This window comes from Thunnus albacares, chromosome 20, assembly GCF_914725855.1.
Source record: "Thunnus albacares chromosome 20, fThuAlb1.1, whole genome shotgun sequence".
NCBI classification, from domain to species: Eukaryota; Metazoa; Chordata; class Actinopteri; order Scombriformes; family Scombridae; genus Thunnus; species Thunnus albacares.
The window spans coordinates 26,011,833-26,039,794 of record NC_058125.1 but is presented as its reverse complement, the minus strand read 5'-3'; the positions used below and the strand labels follow the sequence as shown (position 1 = coordinate 26,039,794).

At 41.2% G+C, this 27,962-nt stretch overlaps 1 protein-coding gene across 5 annotated transcripts in view; it reads left to right on the top strand.

Moving 5' to 3' along the window:
* Positions 1–27,962, top strand: part of ankfn1 (ankyrin repeat and fibronectin type III domain containing 1) — a 146,348-nt gene that overhangs the window by 26,218 nt on the left and 92,168 nt on the right. For all 5 annotated transcript variants that reach the window (XM_044337848.1, XM_044337847.1, XM_044337851.1 and 2 more), the window contains exon 6: positions 11,765–11,802. In XM_044337848.1, coding sequence (XP_044193783.1) covers positions 11,765–11,802 — 38 coding nt within the window. The remainder of the gene's footprint in view (positions 1–11,764; positions 11,803–27,962) is intronic.

The following is a 27,962-nucleotide window of genomic DNA, read 5'->3' as shown; positions in this document are numbered from 1 at the left end:
AGGCAAGTCTTTCTGAACATCCATTAAGCTGCTTCGCTGCTCCAAATCCTCCATGAATCACCCCCACCATGAAATATTAGCTCCATAAATTCAGCCTGCCATCTTATTAAGCCTAATCCCTTAAAACAACACGGTGTGGAGCGGATGATTGGTGCCTCAGCCCCCACCGCTGCCGCCGCCACTGCTCCCGCCGCCGCTGCTCCCGCCGCCGCCGCCGCCGCCCTCCTCCACCTCAGGAGTGTGTGTCCGCATGATATGAGAACGCTGCATAAACAAATGTGGAAGGGCTGCAGTCGCACACTCGACATTTCCTGAGTGAAGCTGCTGGAAATCCTCAACTCCAGCAGCAGAACGTACATCCAGACTCCAGTTCAGAGCTGCAACCCATCATTATTCTCATTATTGATCTGTCTACTGTTCGTCCATTACAGTGAATTGATTATTCGTTTAGTCTGTAAAATGTCTCAAGATCCCAGAACTCAAGATGACATTTTGCTTGTTTGTCAGACCGAAACCAAAAAGATTCAGTTTACAATCATATGAAACGTAATAAAGCAGAAAATCATCACATCACCAGAAGCTGCAACCAGAGGAGCTTTGATATTTATGCTCCACATGATTGGAAATGTAGTTTTTATGACCACAGTTTCAGTAAAACGCTGTAACAAGGCCCAGAAATCAGATTTGACTTTATGATGCAAATATTTATGATTTATTCACTTAAACTGTCTTAAACTGTGACGTGATTTGTGATTCTCGTTAATAAAACAGCCTGTTAAAAGATGAATAAAGTTAAAAACTGTTGTTTTTCTTTTCTAACAGCATCAGACAGTTATTGATGTTTTGATAATTGGTAATAAGTGAAATCAGGAAGTAAAATGACTCATGTTTTGTTTTTCTCGTTCATATTTACTGCTTTCTGAACACGACAGACACACTCCGCAGGAAATGAAGCTTTCTGATTTACGCTCAGGTTCATTTTTAGGGGCGACGACGTTTGTCAGTGAACAAAATATAGAAGTGATTATCAAGCTGCTGCTCGTTTAAGGTTTGTTATTTAAAATATAATATTATATCTTCAGGACCGAAGTATAAGACTGACAAAACAAAGCCTAACACAATGTACATCAGAGTATATACTTCAAATAAAGTGCATATTATTATTATTTTATCATTTCAGAACTAGTAAACTTTAATTAAAAATGGTATAAAAAGAAAGTAAAAATGGAAACAACTATAATTGGACTTCATTTCTACGGTTCAGCTCATTTATCCAGATGAGAAGAATAGAAATGCTTACAATCCATCCCATAATTAGCCGCTGGCAGTTTTATAGGTAAAAAAAAAAAAGACACTTGTTGACGTGTAACGATTGTCTGAAATGTAGAGTAGTAGTTAGTAAAGTTTAGTCTGACGAGACGAGGTCAAAACCTGGTATATGACCGGACCGTGAAACGCTAGAGGGCTTTTAATTTGAAATGACTGACACAGGAAGTGGCGACCGACTGATGAAGTTAACTTCATCACTCAGTCAGCAAGGAACAGACTTTGGCATTTATAGAGCTGGCCCGGTGCGGCCCAGCTGAGCCTGACAATGTCCAGCCGTCATCTGATTAAAGTTCGGTTCCAGTTTTCAAATTAAATCTGAAAATGTCAAGCTGATCCTGATTAAATACATCTTCTGAGTCTGAGTTGTTCTAAACCTTTGATGTGAGTAACGACGTCCTCTGGCTTCACACTCAGGACAAACTTCTTGTCCAGTGGTTGGTAAAGATGTAAGAGCAGCAGAGTTGTGTGTCTCTGTTGTGTAATGATCATAATGGCCTCCTGGAGGCGCTCTAGTCGCTGTAGCTCTGGTCTGCTCCGTCCTCCCTCTCATTACAATGTGGACTGACTTATGCTAAAGTCCAGCGAGCGTTAGCGGTGCCGTACCCAATCGATGCCCACGCCAGTCAGCCTGTCACTCACCCGGCGGGCGAGCCTGCCAGCCAGCGCTCAGGGCTGCCAGGAGGGACGTCTCAGTCTCCCCACGTTTGCAGGCTCCTCGCCGGGCCATGAATGCTAGCATTGCTGGACTAATTAACCCGGGGAGAGGCCAACAAGCCCGCTACAGTTCAGCCCCCGACAAATATCAGAATAAAGCCTTGTTCAAATTAGCGAGGTGAAGTGAGAAGTGCAGGGAGGGAGGACTCAGCTGTCTGCGGTGACAGAGAGAGGTTATATTAGTTCAAATTAGCGGTACAGTGGTGAAGCTGGCCAGCTAGATGGACTGTGAGTGTTGGTGTTACAGTATTTATGTGACAAAATGAGGTTAAATTAGCGCGAATCTGAGCTGCAGGCTGAAATGATGATAGTTTGATTATTTTCTTAACTAATGAGCCACGCTGGCAGGTTAACCAGCCCTCAGGAGGAGGGTTTGTAAGCAGGAAGAGCGGAGCTGGCTGGTAAACTGGTTGGTAAAGTAGCCGCTGTGGCTGCTGGAGTTAGATTTCCTGTGGTGGAGTGTGTGTAGAGAGAGAGAGAGAGACGGTGTGTGTTCTTACATAAGGTTCTGCTTCTGCTAACAGTCGTCTCTCTGTGGACTCACACTCTCCCCGAGGGCCCGGGACGTCCCCGGGGAACTCCAGCTACTCCCGAAATGAAGTCATCACACACACACACACACACACACACACAGAGGCTGGCTGGCAGGTTGCCATTGTGTGGCTTCTGACTGGGACCTTTATGACTCAGGAGTTTTTCAGTAACACAGAGAAGATGTCTTTGTTTTTTTTGTATTTTTACTCCAGATGTTTGTTGAAAAATGGTATAAAAAGAAAGTAAAAATGTAAACAGAAGGAAAGATAAGTGGACTTTTACTCCCAACAGTTGAGCTCATTTAGCCAGATGAGAAAAATTATATTCATCCGCATTGTTATTCTCCATATTCTAACAGCGTTAGATTAAAGCTGAGACAGTTTAGACAATAACAGAGCTGAGCCTGACTGATCATAATCAGGTCTAACAATACAGAATTGGTGCATGAGCTAAATAAGTTTCCCTGATTATTTCCGTGTTTCTCCTGCTGGGATCACAGACTTTATTCTGGGATGACGTCACAGGTTTTAAAACAAAACAAAACCTTCATGGATCAAAAATTCATAATAGAAAGAGTCATTATTTATTGAACAGTTATTAAAAAAGTTATTTAAGAGTTTTAAAAGGTATGATATATGACAAATAAGTAATATAAATAGGTTTTAATAACACTTTTATGACTTTTATTGTCTCATTATCTTGTCACCTGGATCTTTTAGAGTCACATTATTTGAACAAACAGACTGCTGTGTCTGAAACAAATTAAGTCATATAAGTTAACATCAACATACTCAGCTGCTGGTGAACAAAACTAGTGAACTCCTCTTGGTTGTTGAAGAGCTGTAACATTTATTTTCTGACAAACTGCAGCTCATTTACATTTACAGTCTACCGCTAACGTCTCACACGCTCCGCTTAGCTTAGTTTCATCCTGCATCATGTCGGATGAAGCCAAAATGACCGTACGACCAACAAAACCTCTTTTCTTTTGTACCAGCTTGTTCTCATCTGTGCACAAACACTCACAGTGATGAAGAGGAAAGGTTGAGATGCGGCCTCTTCATAGTCGTGTCGTCCGTCCCAACCGATCACCCGGTGATGTTAATCGAGTCGGGTCGTCGTCCGTCACCCCGTCGTCCGCCGGCGGAGACATTAAAGAGCGGGCGTCCTCTCGGGGCAGATGAAGACGAAAGCGCCGGGGCGTGTTGACATTCACAGCAAAATACCAGCAGAGTGAAAGAGGAGGTGAGACGGCGGCAGGATGAAGGTTTGATTCAGCGTCAGGTCAGCGGAGACGAGAGACACGATGATTCCTTTGTTCTCACGTAGAACATTTACCTGATGCAGATGTGTGGACGTTTCATACTTTACTACACATCAGACCTCAAACTAAGAGTCAAACTTTATGAAGAAGTGAAGAACAAAACGCTTCACAGAAGATAAAAAATACACATTAAAATACAAATAATCTTTAAAACAAAGTATTAAAAATATAAACTGATGCTCACATATCTTTTCAAACTTCTTATTTTATTAGCAAAGAACAATGTAGAAAACATCCAGCTCATAGTGACAGTGTCTCGTTTTCAGCTGCTACTAATCATCACCCTAACCCTGACCCCAGCCCTAACCCTAACGCCAGCCCTAACCCTAGCCCCAACCCTAACCCTGACCCCAGCCCCAACCCTAACCCGAACCCTGACCCCAGCCTTAACCCTAACGCCAGCCCTAACCCTGACCCCAGCCCTAACCCTAATCCCAACCCTAACCCTAACCCTGACCCCAGCCCCAACCCTAACCCGAACCCTGACCCCAGCCTTAACCCTAACGCCAGCCCTAACCCTGACCCCAGCCCTAACCCTAATCCCAACCCTAACCCTAACCCTGACCCCAGCCCCAACCCTAACCCGAACCCTGACCCCAGCCTTAACCCTAACGCCAGCCCTAACCCTGACCCCAGCCCTAACCCTAATCCCAACCCTAACCCTAACCCTGACCCCAGCCCCAACCCTAACCCGAACCCTGACCCCAGCCTTAACCCTAACGCCAGCCCTAACCCTAACGCCAGCCCTAACCCTAACGCCAGCCCTAACCCTAGCCCCAACCCTAACCCTGACCCGAGCCCTAACCCTAACCCTGACCTCAGCCCCAACCCTAACCCGAACCCTGACCCCAGCCTTAACCCTAACGCCAGCCCTAACCCTAGCCCCAACCCTAACCCTAACACCAGCCCTAACCCTAGCCCCAACCCTAACCCTAACACCAGCCCTAACCCTAGCCCCAACCCTAACCCTGACCCCAGCCCTAACCCTAACGCCAGCCCTAACCCTAGCCCCAACCCTAACCCTGACCCCAGCCCTAACCCTAACCCTAACATTAACGTTAATATGTTCATTTCTTAATTTCTTAATGGCCAAAATCAATCTTTTTGCTGTTTTCTGGTTAATGTTCTCTGACCAAAGATTTATTTGTGAGGGAGAGAAACATCACTCTACAACTGATCGGACTGTTTGTGTTTTTGTAGTTTGACAGACTAACAAAGTGTCGACTCTACTCTGCAGAAACCATCAGCTGATTGTGTCACATCAGTTTCAGGAGTCACAATCAAGTAGCTCATGAAAACTAAAGTGTAAAAGTCTCTGGATGTTTTCTATCAGAAACAAATTTAATTAATGTTTCATGTCTTCTGCTGCTTCACTCGTTAGGTTGTCCTTATTAATTAGTAAAACTGACACTAAAACAGTTTGACTTCTCAGACAAAACAAAATCTGAGTTTTTGTTATTTATAAGTTTGTACAAAATGTGATTCAGTTGCAGATGCAAAAGGATTTATTCTTTATTTGAAGCATCAGTGAGACAGTCCGTCACTCCTCTCTTCATCGACACAGTCCAGGTTGAACTGCATTGATGAGTGATTGTGAACATTTATGAAGAAGATGATTAACCAATCATCTTCTCTCCGATGATGCACCTGAACAAGACTCGAATCTGTGTTTGTTTGTGCAAGCGCTCGGCCAACATGCCATTCTGACAATCATCCGGTAAACAACCAATCACAACCACTCACGTTTATCTTTGACACACACGTGAAGGAGCGGTTCATCACGACGTCCAACATGTCGAGCATCTGTACAGAGCATCGCGTCCTCGTGTGAAGCTTTGTATCGTATGTTTTCGAGTACAAACAAGAAGAGAAAACCTGGAGGAGGGCTGACCTTGGAGACGAACGTCCTCGCTGGAAACTGAAATGTGACATTAAAATCAGGCTTCGGCACAGACAGATGGAGCGAGAAGGCAGAGATGAATAAGTCAGTGACTAAGACTGACGTAAATAAAGACATGAAACCAGTTGGCCACTTGTTTTCTGCCCTTGCTCTGTTTCCAGGATGGATTCATGGTGATGAGTCTTTAGTCTGATACATATCAAAGCTGTTTATTTATTCTCAATGTTAAGAAGGACTGCTTATATGGTTTTTATCAAGACGTTTTCAAACTGAACAACAAGCAAGGCCGACAGCTCCTTTCACTCCAGCAGGTGGTTCGATCCCTTGGACAAGATACTGAACTCTGTACTCCTGAAGGCTGCGCCGTCGGTGTGTGTAAATGATTATTAGATTAGATCTCCTGATGTGCAGGGACCTTGCATGGCAGCCTCTGCCATCGGGGTATGAATGTGTGTGTGTGTGGGTGAATGTGACATGTAGTGTAAAGTGCTTTGAGTGGTCAGGAGACTATAAAGGTGCTGTATAAATGCAGTCCGTTTACCATTTGCAGTCCATTTATGAACATGACAAAGACACAACCACACAGCATCTAGACCTGACATTAAAGGCAACGACTAACCAATAATCTACATTTGTCAGCTGTTTTCTTACATTGAAAATAGCCTAATAAAAAAAATCAACTTTCCACACTGTAGATCCTATACTGGTCCCAATACCAAAATAAATGGATAAGATGGGACTCAGTATATAGGCTTAAAAGCCTAAGCTAGAGTGACTCTTCTCCGTTCCATAGTCTATTATCAAGGTAAAAAAAACAGCTGAGAAGGTTTGATTTTTGGGTGGTCTGTGCCTTTAAGTGGTAGCTCATGTTTCAGTCTTCAAAGTAGCCTGATGGAAAAGATTCCATCAAGTCAGTCTGACCTTTAAAACTTGACCACAGAGGTTTGTGTTGACTCTTCTGGGCTTTCCTTGCTATCACCCATGATGGTGAAAGACGATGGCCAGTTTTCACCCGAGATGTCACAAATAGAGTCAAAAATGTCCAAACGTGGCCCATTAATGTCCACAAAGAGAAGAGAGGACAGACTCTTTGCATGGAGCCTGTAGCGAGATTTCTTGTCTGTGTCATTAACTGTAGAAAACCCCCTCTGACATTGGGTAGAAGTAGACAAGTAGATCTTACTAGCGATCAGAAGTCTCTTCAGAGTCTCTCCTCCTGTGTCCCTTGTAGTTTAAACTCTCTGAAGTTCTCCATTGCTTCTCTGGTTGGTTCACCAAGGAGTTTGGCCATCATGTGAACCTCAGTTTCACCAAACAAGACAAGCTCTTCATGCTTTTGTGGCCTGCTGGACTTCTCAAGGGGCCTCAGTAACCGAACAAGGTCGTCACTTGGCTGACGAGTAGTCAGGTTGTCAACAACTGTTTGGTAAAACTGATTCAAATACATGCTAATGGAGACAGGTTTAGCTTCAGCAGCTAACAGCAGTTATCAGATGGTAAAATCTTGTTTAAAAATGTTAAATCGCGGTGTAACCGGAGCACCGCCGAAACAGGACCTGTCCGCTGTGGAGCCTAAACGCCAGTTTCGGCGGACCTGCGTTGCATCTGACAGGTTCAGCTGACAGGTCCGGTTACACCGCAATTTAACGTTTTAAAAAACAATTTTACCAGCTGATGACTGTAGGAACAGACAGCCGGAGAGTTAAAGAGCTGCAGGACAAAATGTGAAATGACTTCTGGCTCGTTTAAATGTCGTTGTTCTGTCTTCCTGTCATTATTATTATACGTCCCTGAGCAACTTTCTAACCTCCTGGTTCACACAGCTGCGCTCACCTCCTCCCTTCTACCCTTCAGCCAACAAATTTTGGTTTTCTGGTGTCTCATGAACGTTACAGTGTGACAAGGCTGCTAGCGTGACTGTAAACTTTTAGTGTCTTTCCTGTAAAGCTGCTCTATTCCTTTTTATGTCATCCATGAGTCTCCCAGCAGCTCATTTCTGAAAAGAACAGGAAGGTTCTTGTGTTCATGAGTCTCCTCGTGGTAAAGAGTCTGCTGCGATGAACAGATTGTGTCTCCTGATAATGTAACCATAATGTTTATGATGCTTTTTAATGTGTATCTTTGGGATTTGTGTGTTTTGGTCTTTCACACAGAAGTTTCTGATTTGTAAGTGGTTTTTGTGTGTGTGTGTGCGTGTTTGACATTGAAGGCCTGCTGTGTGCTGTATCTGAGTGTGTGTGTGTGTGTGTGTTTGCTTGCTGGCAGCAGTGAGCAGTCAACAGATTTCTTCCTGTGGGTTGAGCGATAATCTCATCTCGGGGGCCGGCGGGGGGCAAAGCATCCGTCTTCACCAGAGAACCACGCTGCCAAAACCTTTCCCGCTGCTGCCCTCATCACCATCCCAAAAAAACAGAGGATTAAAACCGAAAGAGAGAAGAGAACGATTTCAGTAATAACTGTATTTCTCCTGTCTGACTGTCGGAGCACAAACCTCCAACAAGGCTGCACATTCACAAAATGTAAATCTGAATTAAAATACAGATGGTGATAGACAGCGCTACTAATGCTCTTCAGAGAACACCTCATCCCTGTGTAGGAGTATGAAAGCTTCATGCATTGTGCAAAATTTCAAATGAGTCTGACTAATGAAGTTTAATCATTTAGTGCCACTTTTTTAAGATTTATGCCTGAATAGATCTAAAAATTACCTGACAGAGATCTTTTGTGTTTCTGAGAACAAAAAGTGGAAGTAGTGTGACGTTGTTGGACCTGAAGTATAAAGTGTATTAACACAAGTGATGCTTAAAGAGTTTCCTCTTTCTGAGACGTTTTGCTGCTGAGAAGAAATGAGACAACCGTTGCTATGGATGACATCATGTTTCATGAATGAACTGAATCATTATCTCCACAGTGATTGGTTGACAGGTGACTGGTTCTCTGTAGGTGAATGTGGAGGAAAATATTCATCAATACACTAATAGAGTGTGATTAGACATCAGATTTCTAAGCTACTCTTATCGTAGGTCAATACTTTATATCACGATAATCATTAAGGGCAAAAACAGTTTAAACTCTGTCAACAAAAGCAGGTTGTTCAAAGTTTGACAGTTGACTGGAAATCAGCTTAAATGCAGCTCAGTGTCTCTTAGACTCTACACACACATTTATACATCATTTCCTGGTGAAATTGATTGATTGATTTCTTGACTGGATGACTTTGTAGTAAATGTTATCAGCTGTCTGTTAACAGTTAAAGTCATTTTTAACAGGCAGAGCATAATAACTGTTATATCTTTTGCATATATTTAAACAAATAAGATCAAAAACATCAAATCAAAAGGGCCTGAAGAGTATTTTTGGTGTGATGAACAATGTTTTTTACCTTTATTGAACCAGCAGAGGATGTGATATGTGTGTCTTAACCAAGCGGCAACCTCCTTGAACGGCCACTTGAGGCTCTAAAAGCGAGTCAAACCCCATAGACCCTCATGTTAAAATGTCCAACTTTACAGCAGAAATAAACATGTTTACAGTCTGGTACAAACAACGGTTTTGGTCTCTGTAGCTAATTTCCTCTTTCATGACGACTGTACGGGGGGTGAATTTTTTTTTTAACTAACCCGTTAAAGTTTTATTAAACCGTAAAGTTCTGCATAATGAAGGACATGGCTGCTTTGAGTGACAGGTCCGCCAGCCGCTCGGTGGCTTGTTTCAGCCATTCGGCCCGCCTCTTTGCCCATTTTTGATTGGCTGGGAGTTAGCCAATCAAAGCTTCAAAAAACTCTCTTCAGAAACCAACGGGTGACGTCACGGTAACTACGTCCATATTTTTATACAGTCTATGGTCTTAACCAGCAGCCCTGGACGTTGTTAGAGAGACACAGAAGGCCGAGGTTGAATCTGACGGACTGGAGACTGATGTCCCTGTTAATCACTGACAGCTCTGTTGTTTAAGCACGATGACCTTATTGATGAAGGTATTTCTAAAGGTTTCTCTGATCTTTACTGAGTCGTTTTTGTGCCTAAACCAGATTAGAAGAAGATGTGTCGTTATGTGTTTAGTTGAAGACATGTTGACCTGACAATACTTGAAACTAAACGTTCTCCTGATGCTAAATAATCAAAGTATTATGAAAGATGAAGGAAGAAGACGTGTGAGGAACCAGAGTTGAGGACATGGTGAGAAAACACCAGAAGAAGAGAGAAATGTAGCGACACAGGAGTCCTGCATCTTCAGGCCTTCGAGTGTCCCTGAGTGTGGGGGGAAGAGCCAAAGTGAGCGCTCGTGTAGAGATAGCAGTTTTCCCTCACAGTGTCGTCTTCAGTTGTCAAGACAACGGTATATTTTCACCTCACACAGCCCCAAACCCCTGCCCACCCCCCTCCATTGAATCAACCCCTCCTCCCACCGCTGCTTCCAGTGTCCTTCACACATGACGTCGCCGAGCAAACACACTTCAGCTGCAAGAGTAGATCATCATGGAGACGCTGCTCATATTTATTAAGACCTTTGACACAACACTACACCTCAAAAACCTCAGTGATGGAAGAAATACTCTGCTTTGAATTTCAGAAATTATGTTTTTTCTGTCTGCTTGCTATAAAAACTACAATACCCATGAGCCTCAGCTGCAGTTGCTGTGTGGAGGAGCAAACTGATCCAGAATCAGATTTAAACTGTTGAAAGTTTTATCAGGTTTCCACATTCAGGTGTAGTGCAGAATTTGAAGCTTTGTGATTGGTTGTTTCTTACTGAAATGCACCCTGGGAGTTGTAGTTGACTTCTCTCCTTCAGTTTTTTTTTATGTCTTCAGGCTTTTTATTTATGACTCTATGACACGGTTGTTCATCTTTTACGCTGGAGAGGAGAGTTTCATGTCGATCCAAGATCTCGACTTGAAGAGTTCCAACTCGCAGAAACACTGGACGCCTGAAACAACTCCCACTGCGATAACTCCTTTATTCTGTGAGCTAGTCGATGTTAGCCAGCGTACCGGTGCCAAAGTTATTAATCATACAATCATACAAGCATCATGAGCCGTCGGCAGACGTTAAGGCTGGCGCGTCGTAAACGTGGGAACCTTTTCCGTCTCTACCATCCATCACGTGTGACGCGAACGTGGCAGAAGGTTTTAGATAGATGAAAACAAAACTCTCATGAAAGAAGAAGAAGATGTGGAAAAATGTCACAAAATCTTTATTTAGATACAAAGAAACAAACTGAGGGAAAGAGTCATAACTCAGTGTGACTTACACTTCCCGAAGATATCATTATCTCCGACGTCCATCGCCAATAAACCATAAATCTGCTCAGAAACCAGAGGAAAAAAAGAGGCTGCAGAACTTATCTGAGAATCATCACATTTTGATTTTCTTCAGTATCAAAGTAATCAAGTGATAGTTGTTTGTACATCATGTTACACAGCAACCAGGAGCTGCTAACAGCTGATTCACACGACTTTTAAAGGAGACTTTTTTACCAAAATGTGAACAAACAAACACATCATGGAAACTGCTGAGAGCACGATTATCCCCAAAATCAAAGTAACACAAGGAACAAACAATAATAACAAGACAAAATCCATTAATGTGAAGTTTTTTCAATGTTTTATGACATCACTAATACTCAGAATCTTATATTCTATCCATTCATACACAGATATTTGTCCTGTGTTGAAAACCAGCGAACATACAGACATAAAAACTTCACTCTGCAGCTTCATCTGTGTTGTTTGATTTCTTTATTTTCTGCCAAAAAAAAAGACTCCCGCAGCTCTGATGGCAACCGCCGACTATAAAACTTGTGTTTCTGTGGACAGAAATGTGTGTTTTCGGTGCCACGTTCATGTGTTTCCCTCGGTAGAAACATTAGCAGCAGAGTGGAACAGATGATAAGGTGTAATGTGTCTCGAAGGCTCTGCGTAGAATCTGATGAGTTTCTCTCCTCTCTGTCTCCCTCACAGAGCCTGGGAACCACGAGCAGATACGACACCAGGAAAAAGTAAGTCCTGTCTCTCCTCTCAGCCTGCAGGGTTCATTTACAGTTTTCATACTTTACTGATTACACATTCTTGTCTCTTATTGTCGTCCTCACTGCCTTCCAGTTCGCCTCTGTGCTGACATTTTCCTGCATTTATACACTCTCTGTGTTTTCTGCTCTTTGAAATATTATTTCCTGCAGCCCCCGAGCAATAAGTCATGATTTAATAAATGGTGAGGCATGGACTCCTCCTGTATGTTCAGTGGGAGTGATCTAAGAAAACCAGATTATGTCGGTGTTTTTATTGTTTTCCGTTTTCACTCAATAAAACCAGATAGAGACGATATTTTTAGCTGAAGAAAGAAACCTCACAGTGTCTGGTTTAACTCTGAGGAAAGAAGCAGGTTGAACAGGACTCTGACTCTGAACGCAGCAGTCAGATCAAAACCACCACGCAGAGACTCTTTACAGGAAGTGGGTTAGTTTGTGGCGGGAACGTGATCCGACCTCCGTCTGACCCACTACGAGGCTGCACGTTCAGGCCCGACTACGGTGTCGTCTTTATATTTGAGCAGATAGAAGCTTCTTCCTGTGTTTCTGTTTTCAGTCCCGCCCCCCAGATTCATCTGACCAATGAGGGGAGAGTGTTTTGGTTTGCTTGGATGTTTTTGACACTGAACTACTGTTAAAGTCATCTGCTGGTTATGATGGAAGCAATGGTGTGAATGGTGTTAACACCAGATCATCTCGACTCACTTCAGGTCGTTTACATTTACCACCGAAGAACAAGTCAAACACCTTTTGCATCATCATCGATCCGACCTAAACTCTGAGAGCTGAAACTGATCATTTAACGCACTTTTATTTCTAGCAGACTTGATTTTTTAGATTCTTTTATATTTTCTTTTTAGCATGAACATGTATTGTTGGCGTTGTGAATAGTTCAGAATAATCTTTTTTTTTTTCACTCACCCTTTGTTCACAAAGTCAATAACGTCAAGTAAAAACTGTTTTACAAGAAATATAAATTGCATGAGCTCCTGTGTGTCAGACTGAGGAGAAATCATATTTTAACCTTTAAAGAATCTCAACTTTAATCTCTTCAGGAAACACGACGTAAAGTTTCCACATGATGTCCCGGCCGACCTCGATGCGGCAGCGTCTCTCTGCTCCTCTAGATCGATAGAACAAAGCCTCACATACATCCATAGATACATAAACACACCGTGTTGCATGAATCCTGACTTCTCCTTTAACCTGACGCACCAGATGGTTTCATACACAGAAGCATCTGAGCAGTCGCCTTGGAAACTGTTTAGAAAAGGGTGAGAACTTTAAAAAAAAAAACAAATACATGCAGGTGATTGGATGAACCATCTGTCTATCACTGTCTTACCTCGCCTTACCTGGATTCATGACGCTGATTGGTCTGAACCATCGGCGGTTCGTGATGTCGTGAATCCAGCTGCGTCGTGAGATAAACTCTCCTTGAGTCTTAGCTGTTGAATTGAATAGTGTCGCATATTCAGGCAGTGTTAATAGATTTTCATGGCCATGAAGAACAGGCCGGCACGAAGATTCATACTAAAAAAAGATGTTTTGTCAACTGAAGCAACTGATTGACTTACAGCAAAATATCTCCTCTGAAAAACAGATCAGACCGAAGATAAAACTCTCAGAATCACAAACTGGTCCTCACAAAGATAGAAAAACACGAACTGTATCTCAGTTAGTGTGTGTGTGTGTGACTTCTGACTTCTGTGTGTCCGATCAGCTGTGTGAAACACTGATCTGAGCGCGCTCAGTGTTTGGTCTCCTCAGCTGCAGAGAAGCCTTTTCATTCTGCTCTATGAACCGTCTGACACATTATCACACACAACGCTGTGAGTGTGTGTGTGTGTGTGTGTGTTCATACGCCTGCAGTCATGTAAGCATACAGTACTGTGTGTGTGTGTGTGTGTGTGTGTGTGTGTGTGTGTGTGTGTGTGTGTGTGTGAGTGTGTGTAGTTGAGGTTTTGCTCTGCTGAAGCGAAAATGACGTTAAATTAATCGTCCAGAGGAGACAGAAAGAGGACAAACAGACAGACGAGGCGTGGGAGGAAGAAAAAAGAGAGATAATATAAATGAGAGTGGACACATGCAGCAGTGTGTGTGTGTGTGTGTGTGTGTGTGTGTGTGTGTGTGTGTGTGTGTGTGTGTGTGTGTGTGAGGAATCAATACCTGCACCATTTGGCTGTTCGGTGCTGGAAAACAAACGCACCTCTGCTTCTGTGGATCAATAGATTATTAAACCACTGGAGGTTTATTTAAACTACTCGTCAACAGTCAGCTGATGAAAATACACACAGGAAGTTAAAACTTTATTTACACATCATGATGAAACCAGTGTAAAGCTTTCACACAGTTTACATGTAAACAGGATGAATTATAGTTTGATTTGTCTGCTGTATTTGTGTGTATAAATAGTGTAACAATATTTCTTACAACATTGAACTGTTTTATAATAATATTTTTAATGATTATCAAAGATTTGTACATTTTTATTGGTCCATGTGTCATTTTTCCTGTAATTTTGGTTCCTGGTAGCTTTACTGCTGTCAGTGTGGATTTCCATTCATGAAATATTCATGAAATATGATCCAGAAAGTCCAGTTTTGAGTCAAAGATCTGCGGGCAGCAACTGACCATCATCTTCTCAATCAATCAATTTTTTTTTGTCTGAAAAATTCCCTTAATGCTCATCACAGTTTCCCAAAAGTGACGTTTTCACTCCAAAACCTAAAAATATTCCACTGAAATGCTTGAACCAATTAATTTTTGTCATTTTTCACTGGAAAAAAAATCTAAATAGTGGCTGATTGATTTAATTTTGTCGATTTGAATACTCACAATTGTTTCAGATCAATCAGTTTGAAGATTTATCAAAGACTTTAACATCATGAGACGGGATGTTGAAAATTATCACGTAAAATTTGTGCATTTTTAGAAGCGTCTGTGTCATTTGTCTTGTAATTGGTTCCTGGTAGCTTTATTGCTGACGGTGTGTTTCTACACATGAAATATTCATGAAATATGATCCAGAAAAATCCAGTTTTGCGTCACAGATCTATGAGCAGCAACTGACGATCATTTTCTCAATCAACTGATTAATTGTTTTGTCTGTAAAATTTCAGAAAACACTGAAAAACGTCCGTAATGCTCATCACAGTGACGTCAAAGCAATTTAAAAACAATTTAAATGCTAAAAAAACTAATTTTTCTCATTTTTTGCTGGAAATTTCTTTTTTTTTTTAATTTCATTGATCCACTTCCTCATTGATCGTTTCAGATTTATGAGTTTGAAGGTTTATCAGGTCCTGCAGTAAAAGTCTCATTCAGTTTTCTCAGACAGTGTTTATTTTTTTTTATTTGAATCTAAACAGCTCAGCCGTCCTTCAGACTCGCGCCGTCTTCTCGCTGATGATTGAACTCCGGCTGAGTTCACATGTGGAGTAAACGGAGCGCGTTGTGATGCTGCTCACTTTGAGTCAGAGACATTCTGCAACATCGACGTCTCTGATGCCCCATAATTCTTCATATCTGCAGCTGCACTGAACTCTCTGCAGAACAATATGTATAACACACACACACACACACACACACACACACACACACACACACCTCGTGGGGATTTACTGAAGTGGAATTGTTCCGAGTGTGTCGACCAGGGTACCACTTTGCAGCGACTGTTATGTCACACCCACACACACATACACACACACACTCACACACTAAGGGGCCCAAGGGAGCCATTAAGATTAATGGCCTCTGGCTATGTGTTGCCATGGCGATATAACGGAGGAAAGAAAAGGCAGAAACTGCAGCTCTGCGTCTGCCTCCTCTGAGGACGTTCACAATCGTCTCGTCTCACACACACACATCAGAACGCTTCATCTCACTGCTGAATCTGACTCGTCTCAACCAAACTCAGAATTATATAGATTTATTCCTTTTTGCATGTTGAGACATGAAAAATTCATATTACTGCTTGATTAAATAGTCACATTACTTTTTATTTCTACTTTCATTACTCAGCCGTCCGTTAGCTTGAAAGCCTGAATGTAGCTAACGTTAGCACGCAAGCTAAGAAGACACAACATGGAAATAAGATGATTTTGGCTGCAACAATTAGTCGATTAATCAATTAGTTGTCAAATATTAAATTAATCCCCAACTATTTTGGTAACAAAATAGTATTAAATAATCAATTCATCAGTTTGAGTCATTTTTTTAAGGATGAAAAATTCTCAAATGTGAATATTTTTTGTACAGTAAAAGTCTTCTTGAAGATTCAGGTATAAGTTTAAGTATAAATTGAAGTTTGTCAGTGAACATGTGGAGAAAAGTTTCAGTTGTTTTATGATCAAATGAGATGTTGAATGTCCCTCCGGCTGTATGTGTCTCTGATTATCCGAATGAGATCCTGTCTGCTGTGTGTTGCTGCTCTGATATTTAATATCAGCGTGCTCTCTGCGGTCTCACTGTATTTAATTATACGAGCTGGCAGTTAATCCAGATGAGCTGAGAGCAGATTAACATGCAGAACAGATTCATGTTGCTGCCAGTTTGTCACCTGGAAAGAAGAGAAAGAGAAAGAGAAAGAGAAGAGCAGAAAGCAGAAGTATAACTCAGTCTCATGCTGGTCAAACAGAAATGTTGAATGATCTAATAAATTATATTGTGTCTCGTTTGGTGTCTAAGACTGTAAACAGCGATTAGAAGAAGCAGCATGATGTGAGCAGCTTGTTTGTTCATGAAATAACAGCAAGTTAGAAAATGATAAAAGTCTGCTGGTGAAGGTTTTTCTGTCTTTTGTTCCCTCCTGAGTTCATGTTCAAACCGAAAAACACGCAGTGAAACTCGTCTTTGTTCTGTGTGTGAAGTTTGAAGAGCGTTGAAGTTGAATCGTGCTGCGACGAGAGACGAGGAGCTGCTTTCAGGACGGAGTTTGTTTGAGGACGTTCGTGGAAACCTGACATAACCTCCGCATAACACACGCAGAGCTGAAACAATAACTGCAGCCTCGAGTAGCAGCAGTCGTGACTGGAAGTTATCTGAGTCATCGGCTCATTAGAGGGATGTCTCTCTCTCTCTCTCCCTCCCTCTCTTTCTGTTTCTGGTGCATTTCATCTCTCTCTTTCAGTCCTCCCACTTTCTCTCTCTCTTTGTTGCTGCTCTTCTCTTCAAACTGAAGCTGCTGTTGTTTTGTAGTAGATGTAAGAATCTTGTTTAGCGACACCAGAATACATGTTTAAGTCCTTTTACTTGACTCTCTCCTTCTTCTGCCTTTTCTTCTTCATGGTTCTCCACAACTAATCTAGTGAAATCTGTTTTTCCTGTTTTGAATAAAAAATTAATAACAACTTTTGTTTTTTTTAAATGAGACATAATGTACTTTCTGTACGTTTGAAAGGTAGATAGTTTCACTATTTCACTGTTTGATGTCGTCAAACACTGAGAGAATGTTGAATATCTGCAGCTGCTCAGGTACGTTGTGGAAAGACTGTCGACTGTCTGATTAGTTTCTGGATGTTTAAACAAACAACCAGAACTGCAGAGTCGCCTGAAAACATCCTGACTCTGGTTATTGTTATTAGGGCCTGAACCCAAAAGGGGCAAAGACCCTCTTCTATCTGTTCTGTTTGTTTGTTTCTTTATTATTACGCCACTTAAACCCTAAATTTGACACCCTAAACATGCTTAAACACTCACCAAATTTGGCACGCACATCAGGTCTGATCAAAAATTTGATAAAATGTAAAGATTAACCCCCAGAGTGCCAAAATGTGCTCTATAGCGCCACCTATGTCACTGATATGGCCGCCAAGGCCCGTAGGAATGTCGTAGAGAGATCGAACCAAAACTCGTCTCATCAAGACCTACAAATCATACACTGACACCCCTGACCTAAATCCAACAGGAAGTCCACAATAAGCCCATTAAAGTATGACTTTGCACCAGTTTTGGACCCCGAACAAAAGCGTTAATGGGCGTTAATGGTATCAGCTTCAAACGTTAATAGGTGACTTATGACACTGTGCTGAACAAAAGTTGTTAAAAACTTACAATGTACCTTAAAATGTAAACCAATGGGGAGGCAATCTCTGGGCATGGACTTTGTGTCAAACTGAGGCTTCTGACGTCTAAACTATAAGTCTGACCACTTTCAAACCTGTATCAATGGATTTGTAACAAAATTTCCTACAAAAAAATTTAATTTGTAGTGTAAGATTTGGCCACAGTCATGGGATTAATGAGGAGATTTCACAAGAAGAGTGATATTCTCCTCTCCAACTGAGAGGGAGAGATAGAGAATAGGAGGGGGGGATGGGTGTGGGGGTTGAATGCAGCTCATTTTTGTAGGATACAGCAGAAAGGTCTATATACATACAGTACATTATATACAAACTTTGTATGAAGTTTGGTGTTATTATCATTTATTTTACAATAATTATAGGTCTTATATGTATAATTAATAGTGGGGATGACCTATAAGGGGAAGGGAAAAGATGGAGTAAGAGTGAGAGTTTAGTGATAAAGTGCTGCAGAAAAATACCATCAAAACTAAAATTTGTAGCTCTGTACTGCAGTTTTTCCTTTATTAGGGCCCGAGCACCTAGCGGTTCACTCACACTCTCCATTCAAATATATGAGTATTTATCTGTCCAGCTGCAGTTACTTATTGTCTCTACACACCTGACAGTACACATGTCAATCAAACTTTGACCAGGTCATGTGGGTTAAAAGTCTTTACTTTTCTAAAAACAGACTTGATGAAAATGAGGAAATTAATTTCTTTTACAACCAAACTCATCAAGAGTTTTCAATTTACTAATTGAAATTCAAGTGAAAGGGTCAAAAACTTGCATAATTTTGATGACACAGGTGTGAGCAAGACAGACATGTCTCACCCTGCAGAAAATTCTCATCCTCACACCGTTGAGGTTTGATGTTTCACCATGACAGAGGAAGTTGCTATAACTTTATTGTAAATGCTCCAGTCTGCACCAAACTTTACATGTTTGATAAGAGTCCCGGCCTGAACACGTCTACATGACAATATTCCATCAGTGATGTAAACTGGCTGAATAGCGCCCCCTACGAAATTTCAGCAAAGCAGCCCCAGCAGCAGGCAAAACAGTGACCAAAGGAGATGATGTTTATCTCCTTCTGGCTCTGTCTGAAAACAGCCGGGTCTGAAGACGTCTACATGCCCGTGACAGAAGACCTTCAACTGCACCGCGGCCCGACGTGCACGGAGGCACGAGGGCCCGTTCATCGCTGCTTGCAGCTTTAATTATTATTATTATTATTATTATTATTATTATTATTATTATTATTATTATTATTATTATTATTATTTATTAGGCCTTTATTTAACCAGCAAAACCTAACTGAGATTTAAAATGTCTTTTTAAAGAGCGACCTGGCCGAGATGATCAGCAACAACTGAAAACTGACACGTCTGAGTCTGAAGCACCTTAAAGTTCAACTGATGGTCCAACCGACTCCCATTCAAAAAATATAAATAGATAGATAAACAAATAAATAAATAAAAACAGAGAATGTACTCAAGTTCTTCATGTCAGAAAGAGATCAGAGAGATTTCTCTTTATTTCTCCTGTACAGTGAACTTCTGGACATTTGTTCTTCAGCTCCAACACTCGATCACTTGTTGTTAAGTCGTTTTTCTGACAGTCACACTGGAGACGAACGGTGACTGAACCTGTAACCCTGCAGTCACTGGACCAGCCCGGTTTTTACGCAACATGTAATTTATTACTAACATTTTTTGTTGTTGTCATTTCTGGTGTTTTATTTCCATTCCTTTGCTGAAATATTGGATCATTTGAACATTTATTGAAATGAAAAATCACTATTTGGTGGAGCTGTTAACAACTCATAGACATGTGAAATGTGACCCCGACTACACACTGCTTTTTGTAAGACGTGAAAAGCCAAAAAAGGTTGGAAACAGCAGGTTTCTCCTGCAGCGGTGCATCATCTAGAGATTCAGGGTCTGCCTGTGATGCACACAGTTCTCAGCAAAAACATATCATAACAGGAACATTACAGCTTTCACTATAGTTTCAATGTCTGTATCAGTAGAATATGCCACAGACATGAAGACAATATGAAGTGTTGCCCCTGCAGGTCAGCCTGCGCGGTGCAGCTGGTCAGAGAGTCGCTCTCTGTGATGTTAGTTCAAACCGGGACTCCTGCCTGTTGTTTCACCTGCTTCCAGATGGAGATTTAGTTTTATTTTCCCTTTTTTATTGTCAGTTTCCCTCCTGACCGTTAGTTTAGAGGTTTGTTTGAGTGTGTTTGGTTCGTTCCGGGAACTCTGTGTCGTCTGGAGGGATTTTCTGCACTTGGAGCAGTGACAGCAGGGGTTTAACTGGTGAAATAATCAATATAATCAATAAAAAACCAGACCCCAGCCGTCAGAAAGAATCTGCTTTCACCTCACATATTATTTATTTATTTTCACAACCGAGCAAACGCTTCTTAACTTTTTTCTGTCTAAACTAAACATAAATGAATTTTAATGATGAAATGATGTGAAAGTCAAACTGTATGTAGGAAGACAGAGCTGCAGTATCAGCAGCTGTCTGCATGACGCTGTAACTGCATGTTGCTGTCAGTGCAGGAAACCGTGTCCGTGTCACACCCAGGGAGGCACTAATGTAACATCATCTCTGATTGATGCCACTTATTTCCTCGCTTCCAAACTCCTTAAAGTGCTGCTGGGAAACTCTCCTGATACACATTCATGATACTGTCTGCTCCTGTTATCCTGCTGGATCGTGACTCCATGTCTCATCAGTGACGAGAGTCCAGACGATTATAAAGCAACAAAACAAAAAGGTGTGTGTGTGTGTGTGTGTGTGTGTGTGTGTCATCACAACAACAGTGTTTTACTGAGTCATCCTGTTAAACACTGATGACCTGTGAACAGGTTCGCGGATCACATGTTCTGAGCTGTATGAACATCACACTTAAACGTCTCATGACTCATATTTTGTTCTGAAGGTGACTGAAGGTCACATGAACTCCCTCAATGTGTCGCTTCACTTTATGTACAGAGCAGATGACAACATCACATGGACCTTAGTGGCAGTAAGAATACACAACATGACCTTTATATTAAATCTGATCATCATTAATAGAGAGAGAAGTGTACAAACAACACTGACTCATAGAAATAATGTGTTTATACAGCAGCGAATATGTTCTATAGGAAGCATAATGCCAGACGGATTACATTCTCTGTCAACATAATGAGAAGGTTTTGTTACTGAATATATCAGTAAAATGTTCAGAAACAACTTATTTCTTTTTTTTTTTATTTGGTAAAATATGTGTAGCAGTAGAATATCTGCTGCTGCAGCTCTATCAAACAGTCTTCAGACTCCAGCAGCATTTAGTTGAGGTCAGAGAAAGATCATCGTTTCTGCTTAATACAGAAGAAAGTCTGTATTAAACGAGTCACGACGTCTTTAACAGTTAAGCAAAACCAACATCTCTTCACTGATCGTAACCAAATATAAAACACAGTCAGCCTGACCTCTGACCTCTACCGCATCACCTGTCAACATCATCCAGCCAAAGCAAAACTATTTAGTAGAATATAAAGATAATTATCAGGAGACAGAGTTGGCAAACCCACTCAGACACTTTTCACCTCTTAACTCTTGTGTCTGGATGTCATGAAGGTCATTTCAGGAAGTTAAAACAAACAACCAGGACTCCTGAAAACATCCTCGTTCTGACTGATTACTGCATCCATTTTTATTTTGCCTTTAATATTAAGAATAAATACAATCTGAAAGTGTTACACAGCCACAAAATAATGAATTCATGTAAAAAAAAAAAAAGAGATAATGATAATAATAATAATAATGACCGCTGAAGCCGTCGCACCACCTGAAAGCTTCTTTACTCCTCTTGTGCATTAAATTTCATCATCATCATCATCATCATCATCATCACCACCACAGACAGAGAGAAAAGTGGAACATTTTATTCTGATGACTGTAATATAATTTACAGTGAGGACACGAAGCTTCTGTGAGTGACTTCAGCTCCGACAACAATTATGTTTGGTAACGCAGCGTAATTGGAAAAAACAATTTAGTGGCATATAAAGGTAATTTCTAGGAGACGGCGTCTGTAGTTTGATGAATCTCTGCAGCTCTCATGTTGTCTGAAGCCACAGAAGGACATGGAAGACCTCAAAGTTCAAAGATGGAGTCATATTTATTTGCTGAAAAGTCTCACCGAGCATGCTCAGTAGAGTCCGTCTCCAGCTGGTCTGAAACTTCAGATCTTCTCTCAGTCTGCGTCTGTTCTTGTGAATCATGTGATCAGTCACATCCCCGACTACTGTTCCAGTTCAAAGGTCTGGATCTGGCCGGTGAAGCACGGTCTCAGTGACAGGAAGTGTTCTTGTTCCACCAGTTTTTATGGAGGATACTGGGAGCTGACCTGTGTGGACTTGGATGCGTTTCACGACACCTGGAGCAACACTGGAGGAGATTCTGAGAACTTGGACTGCTGTTATGTCACTTTGTTAAGTTTTAATACTTTTTTCAGGTGAGAAAGTAAACATTTAGATTCCCAACATGTGGTCAGTTAATCCAAATAATAAATTTACTCCCCAACGTTTTTGGGAGATGTGAGGAGCCGCTGGAGGATCAATCTGATCTCTGCAGCTCTTTGCTCCTTTATTGTTGGCTGGATATCACTGCAGAGTTTTGATATTTGATATAATTCCTTTTTGGAAGACAAATGTTGGTCTCACAGATTAAATCTAATGTTTGTTAAAGGTGAAGCTTCATGTTTTTATTGGACAGAACGACACAGTGCTGCTCTGTAGACTTTCACATCCTTTCATGTGCAGATATCAACACGTTTCAACACAAATCTACAAATATAAACATCAAAATGAACAGTTTTCTTGGTGAAAAGTCTCATGATGATGATGTCACAGTGCAGTCAGGTACAGGTGTGTTCCAGCTGTTAGTGATCGTACTGGTGCAGACTGGTAGCTGAATGGTTACTGTCACATGACCCCAGCGTCCCCAGTTCACTTCAAGCCTTGGACTTTTATATCCATCTCTCTTCCCTTGTTTCCTGTCTGCAACTTCACTGTTGACCGTCCAACGAAGGCAAAAATGCCAAAAAGATAATCTTTAAAAAAAACAGAAGATGATGATACTTCATCCTCCCGTCAGGAATTTGCCAAGTTTGAACTCTCAAGTACACAAGTCTGAACTTGGCGTCGTGTGTGCGGAGCGGACTGACTTTCTGTTTGCTCCCCACACACACATGAATGATTCAATCTGCAAAGATCTGTCAGATAAAGAACCTTCTTCGCCTTGACGTCTGAAAAATCTATTTATTCATTTATTTGCACCATAAAAACACAAAGTGGAATCTTCCTTCAAGCTGAACACAGCTGCTGAGAGTGTTTGATGGTAAAAAAGATGCTTAATGTGTTCTTGGATGAAACCTGACAGTCACAGTGTCATCCTGTCTCCACCCACACAACGCCGTCTATCACCTCCATGTCGGAGCCTGACTCCACCCACTGCATGATTATGAAAGATGCTAAAAAATGGGCAAGGGGTTGGGGGGGGTTTACCAGCTGATAACTGCACCAACAGACAGCTGGAGAGTTGAAGAGCTGCAGGGTGAGATGTGAGGAGGATGTCAGAAGCTCCTCCTGCAGACAGTCACAATCAGCGTATATTTGAACATGAGTAATATATGAGTCCTTTATGACGTAGAGAACTCCCAAACAGATGACCGGTCGAGCCTCAGTGTCAATGTCAATATCAACGTCAGCATCGATGTGTTTCATCACAGTACAGTCGTATCATTTAGTGCTCAGTAGCTGTTTAAAGTTCTCCTCTCTGCCTGCTCACGACTCACACAATGATTCAGTCCGTCAGCAGTTAGTCATCCCTCATCATGTCTTAAAAACCAGCCTTCTTCTGTCTATTAGAACAAAAAAACAGGCTTCAAATTACCTCTTCTTTTAACATGTGTGTGAAGAACATCCTGTTCTCTGGAACATAATTGCAGCAACATTACAGATAAATGAAGGATGTGAAGGATCAGGGAGGCAGACAGCAGTCTGGCTTCACACCTCCACATCTTCCTCTTCCTCTTCTTTATCTCCTCCTGCACACTCGGGCTTTGTCTAACGCGCCTCAGCATGAAGAGAGGATGTTCTGAATGTCTTGTTACAGTTTGGAAACTGTGCAATAACATTTTAGGGAAATAAGCAGATATAATGTTATTGTTTCATCCTTTTTTTGTGAAGTTTGAGCAAACACTGTCACTGGTTATCCATCCATCCATCCATCCATTCTCTCCAGGTGAAAGAAAGCAACATAAAACCAGATAATAAAGTTATTTATTACAATGATTGGACACAAATGACTTAAGTGTAGAAATAAGTGAAATAAAAGAGGTGAACTGCTGCTTAAATCAAATAAATAAATACAGCTAAAAGAGGACTTCAGGTCGTTCAGCTAGTTTGTGAAGTGTTCTTTTTAAAATGAACAACTTCTCTACCTCCTCCTAATCTGCTTTTAATATTAACAAACAAAGAGAAAAGTCCTAAATGGATACGACAGTTCTTCATTGTTTTATGAATGAAGTGGTTTCACATGTTGAAGGTGATGGTCGTCCCTGTAAACCCCGCCCCCAAACTTCCTGTACTTTTGGAAAGTAACCCTGGTTCCTGCGGTGGAAACATGACTCTGATAGGCTGCCTCTCGACAGCTTCCTGAAAGCTGACCAATCAGAACAGAGTGGGCTCATCGGGAGGCGGGGCCTTAAAGAGACAGGAGCTAAAACGGCCTGTTTGAGACAGAGGCTGAACTGAGGGGCTGCATAAAGGACCAGTAGAAGATAAATAAGGAGTTTTTAACTGGAAATCATGCAAAGATATTCCAGTAGAGCCCCAGAATATAAATATAGAGCTGGAGATGAGCAGAATAAGCTCTACTTTGTTTCATTAGAAAGTGTCAAGGATAAGGATAATGTCCATCGTAACCCGTGTGTGTGTGTGTGTGTGTGTGTCTTTGTCAGTTATTAATATATTAATCGGGTTTCTTCAGCTTCTTGTACAAATATTAGACTTTAACAAACGTCTGTGTCTTAAATGTGAATCCACGACATTTGATTCATGTTTGAAGAAAGTAAACAGGTTTCATTGTGAAGTCAATCACAGACATCTCGCCGGACATCAAGGACTTTCCTGCTTTTAATAACTCTCAGCCTCTTTATACCTGTTTAGAAGCCCACAAGCTGTCAGCTGTAAATAACTCCAACAAACTTCCTAAAACAGTCATTTGAAACAGTTGCTGGTAGTTTACTGAAGGTTTTAACAGTTCTCAGTTGTTTTAATGTCATAGTTCAACCAGTAAGAAGCCTGCTCTCGACCCGACTGTTCCAGATTATTTTATATCTTTTATGTCTTTCATATCTGATGATGAAACCAGAAATTTTAGACCAGATCCTCAAAAAAGAAAGTATGCAAGTCATTTATTTTCACATTTGAACCCTTTCAAATTAAAGTAAACTATATGGAAACAAAAATATTAGCATCACGTCATTGATCCTTAAATAACTTTTTAAAAAACACTTCTATTAATCTAAAGTTTTATGTTTCCAGTTCTGCTATATTTTATGTTTTATTTGTTTATGTTTCTGTTTTCTTTAATTACTGGATTTTATTTTATTGTTGTGCTGATTTTAAATTGTATATATAATATAATATATACAAATACAATGTATGATATATATAAATAATAATAATTTATATAATAAAATATTAATCACATTAATTTGATGTATCGCCCAGCTGATATTGTCAGTTTTATTGATTAATCGATTAGTCTTTTGTTCTATAAAAATGTCCTGGAATCAGATCATTTTGATTTTTCTCTTTAAAAAATGACTCAAAACAAAGAATCAAAGATGAAAATGGAGATGAATTCTCTCTGTTAATGGACTGTTGAGTGTTGTGCTGCTGTCTTCACAGTAAACTGAATCCTGCTGTATGTAAACAGATCCAGGCGTTTTATTCTGACATTTCATCAACATGTAAAACTGTCAAAGACCTGAAAGCACATTTACACACACAGACTCATCCGCTGCTGAGACTTGAACTGTTTCCTGCATGTTTGTTTCTCCCACTCAAGTGACATAAAAATGACTCTTATTCTGTTATTTCTTGCTGGGAGGAAAACCAGTGGAGTGATGCATCCCAGCTGGAACAGAGAGTCACTCCAGATATTCAGATGAGGAAACTGTGAGAGCCTCGTATAGTACTTCTCTCTCTCTCTCTCTCTCTCTCTCTCTGTCTGTCTCTACCCGCCTCCATCTCTTCACCTGTTGGTCTTCAATGGGAACCATGGAAACAGTGCTATCCTGAGGCAGCTGTGAGCCAATGAGCAGCAGAGAGACTGGCGGGATGCCGCCACATTAATTGTTCGGAGTTGTTTGTGATGTCAAAAACGGTATTGTTTGTTGGCGTTCTTTCATCCTGGGCGTCTGTTCCCTCGGGCGGCTGCTGCAGGCTCAGAGGAGACGGAACTCCTCTCCTCTCCTCTCCTCTCCTCTCCTCTCCTCTCCTCTCCTCTCCTCTCTCCGCCACGGCAGCAACATCCCAGATATACAAGACCAGGAAGTAACCACAACATGTTGAAGTATCAGTCTGGTGATGTTTGATATTAGTCTTCATGTGCAGAGCAAACCGAGTATTGTTATTGATACATCTTCTTACTCTGCTGTTGTACAAAAACTATTAAAATCACATCAGTCAGACACCAACGAACCATCATCACCATGAACAACAAACATGACCCGACAGCCTCAGACAGAGTAGAGAAGTCAGGAAGTGTTAAACGCACAATATGTCATTTCAGCCGCTACAATAACAAGAGACGGAGTGTGACGACCGTGTGACGTAGCAAGGGATCATGGGAGTTGTTGTCTTCGTTGTTAAATAACCAGCTTCACCGGGATAGGATTACTCCAGTGTTCATCGTTCAGGATGTTTTTACCTGCAGAGGTCTCCTCCTCTCCAGAACAAACAGACCCGGAGATTACAGGTAAAAACACTGAATGAAGCTGTTTCACCTAAAAAATCAGTGTTTCTCCGACGATGTACGGCGACGACCGGACGTCCGGTACGGGCTGTTAGCCGAGCTGCTGCTAACGTTTGTTTGGTTTATTTCTCTTATAACTTTAGATCCAGACGTTTGGCCGGTTTCTACCGGGAGCCGAATTATCCGCAGAGGTCTCCTCCTCTCCAGAAACAAACGTACACGCAGATTAAAATCATTAAAATACTAATTAAAGCTGTTTCACCTAAAAAATCAATATTTCTCCTGATGTTTGGTGACCACCGGACTTCCTGGAGGGGCTGTTAGCCGAGCTGCTGCTAACGTTTGTCCAGTTTATTTCTCTGATAACTTAAGATCCAGACGTCCAATGACTAAAATCCTTCTTCTGGCTAAAAGATAAAGTTAAAAACCACCTAAATTTATCATGAAAATGTGTCTTAAAACTGAATAAAAGTCCATTTATAACAGTTTGTGTGGAACAACCACAACGCCGATGTATTATCTTGTATGTGTGTAAGTTACTCTTTGGTAGACGCCATTGTAGCGGACAAACACAGCGCCGCCGTATGCATCTGGTGCGTGTTTACTCTTTGGTAGAGGAGGTATGACGCCATCGACAGGCGACCAAATGAAACGGTCCGTTACTTTGATTAAATTACAGATTTCTCTGAGTTTGAACATTGTTGTATAATGTTGGGATAATGTAAGTACACAACTCAACAACATATATAACACAGGTCTAGTTGTTTTTAGACATTTTAATGTGGAATAATTACATATTATAGCTTTAATGGACCAACTGTTGGTTTGAGACACATGAGATTTGTCTACAATAAGAACAATATATAACAGTCTATGAGCCTTAAACTTATTAAATTTCACAGCCGTCATGTCTGAATTTTTGAGAGAAAACATCATCATGGTGGTTTTTGTCATAATGCAGCAGCAGTACAAGTGTTGCTTCCCACCAACTATCAGCCTCATTAGCAGCTCTGC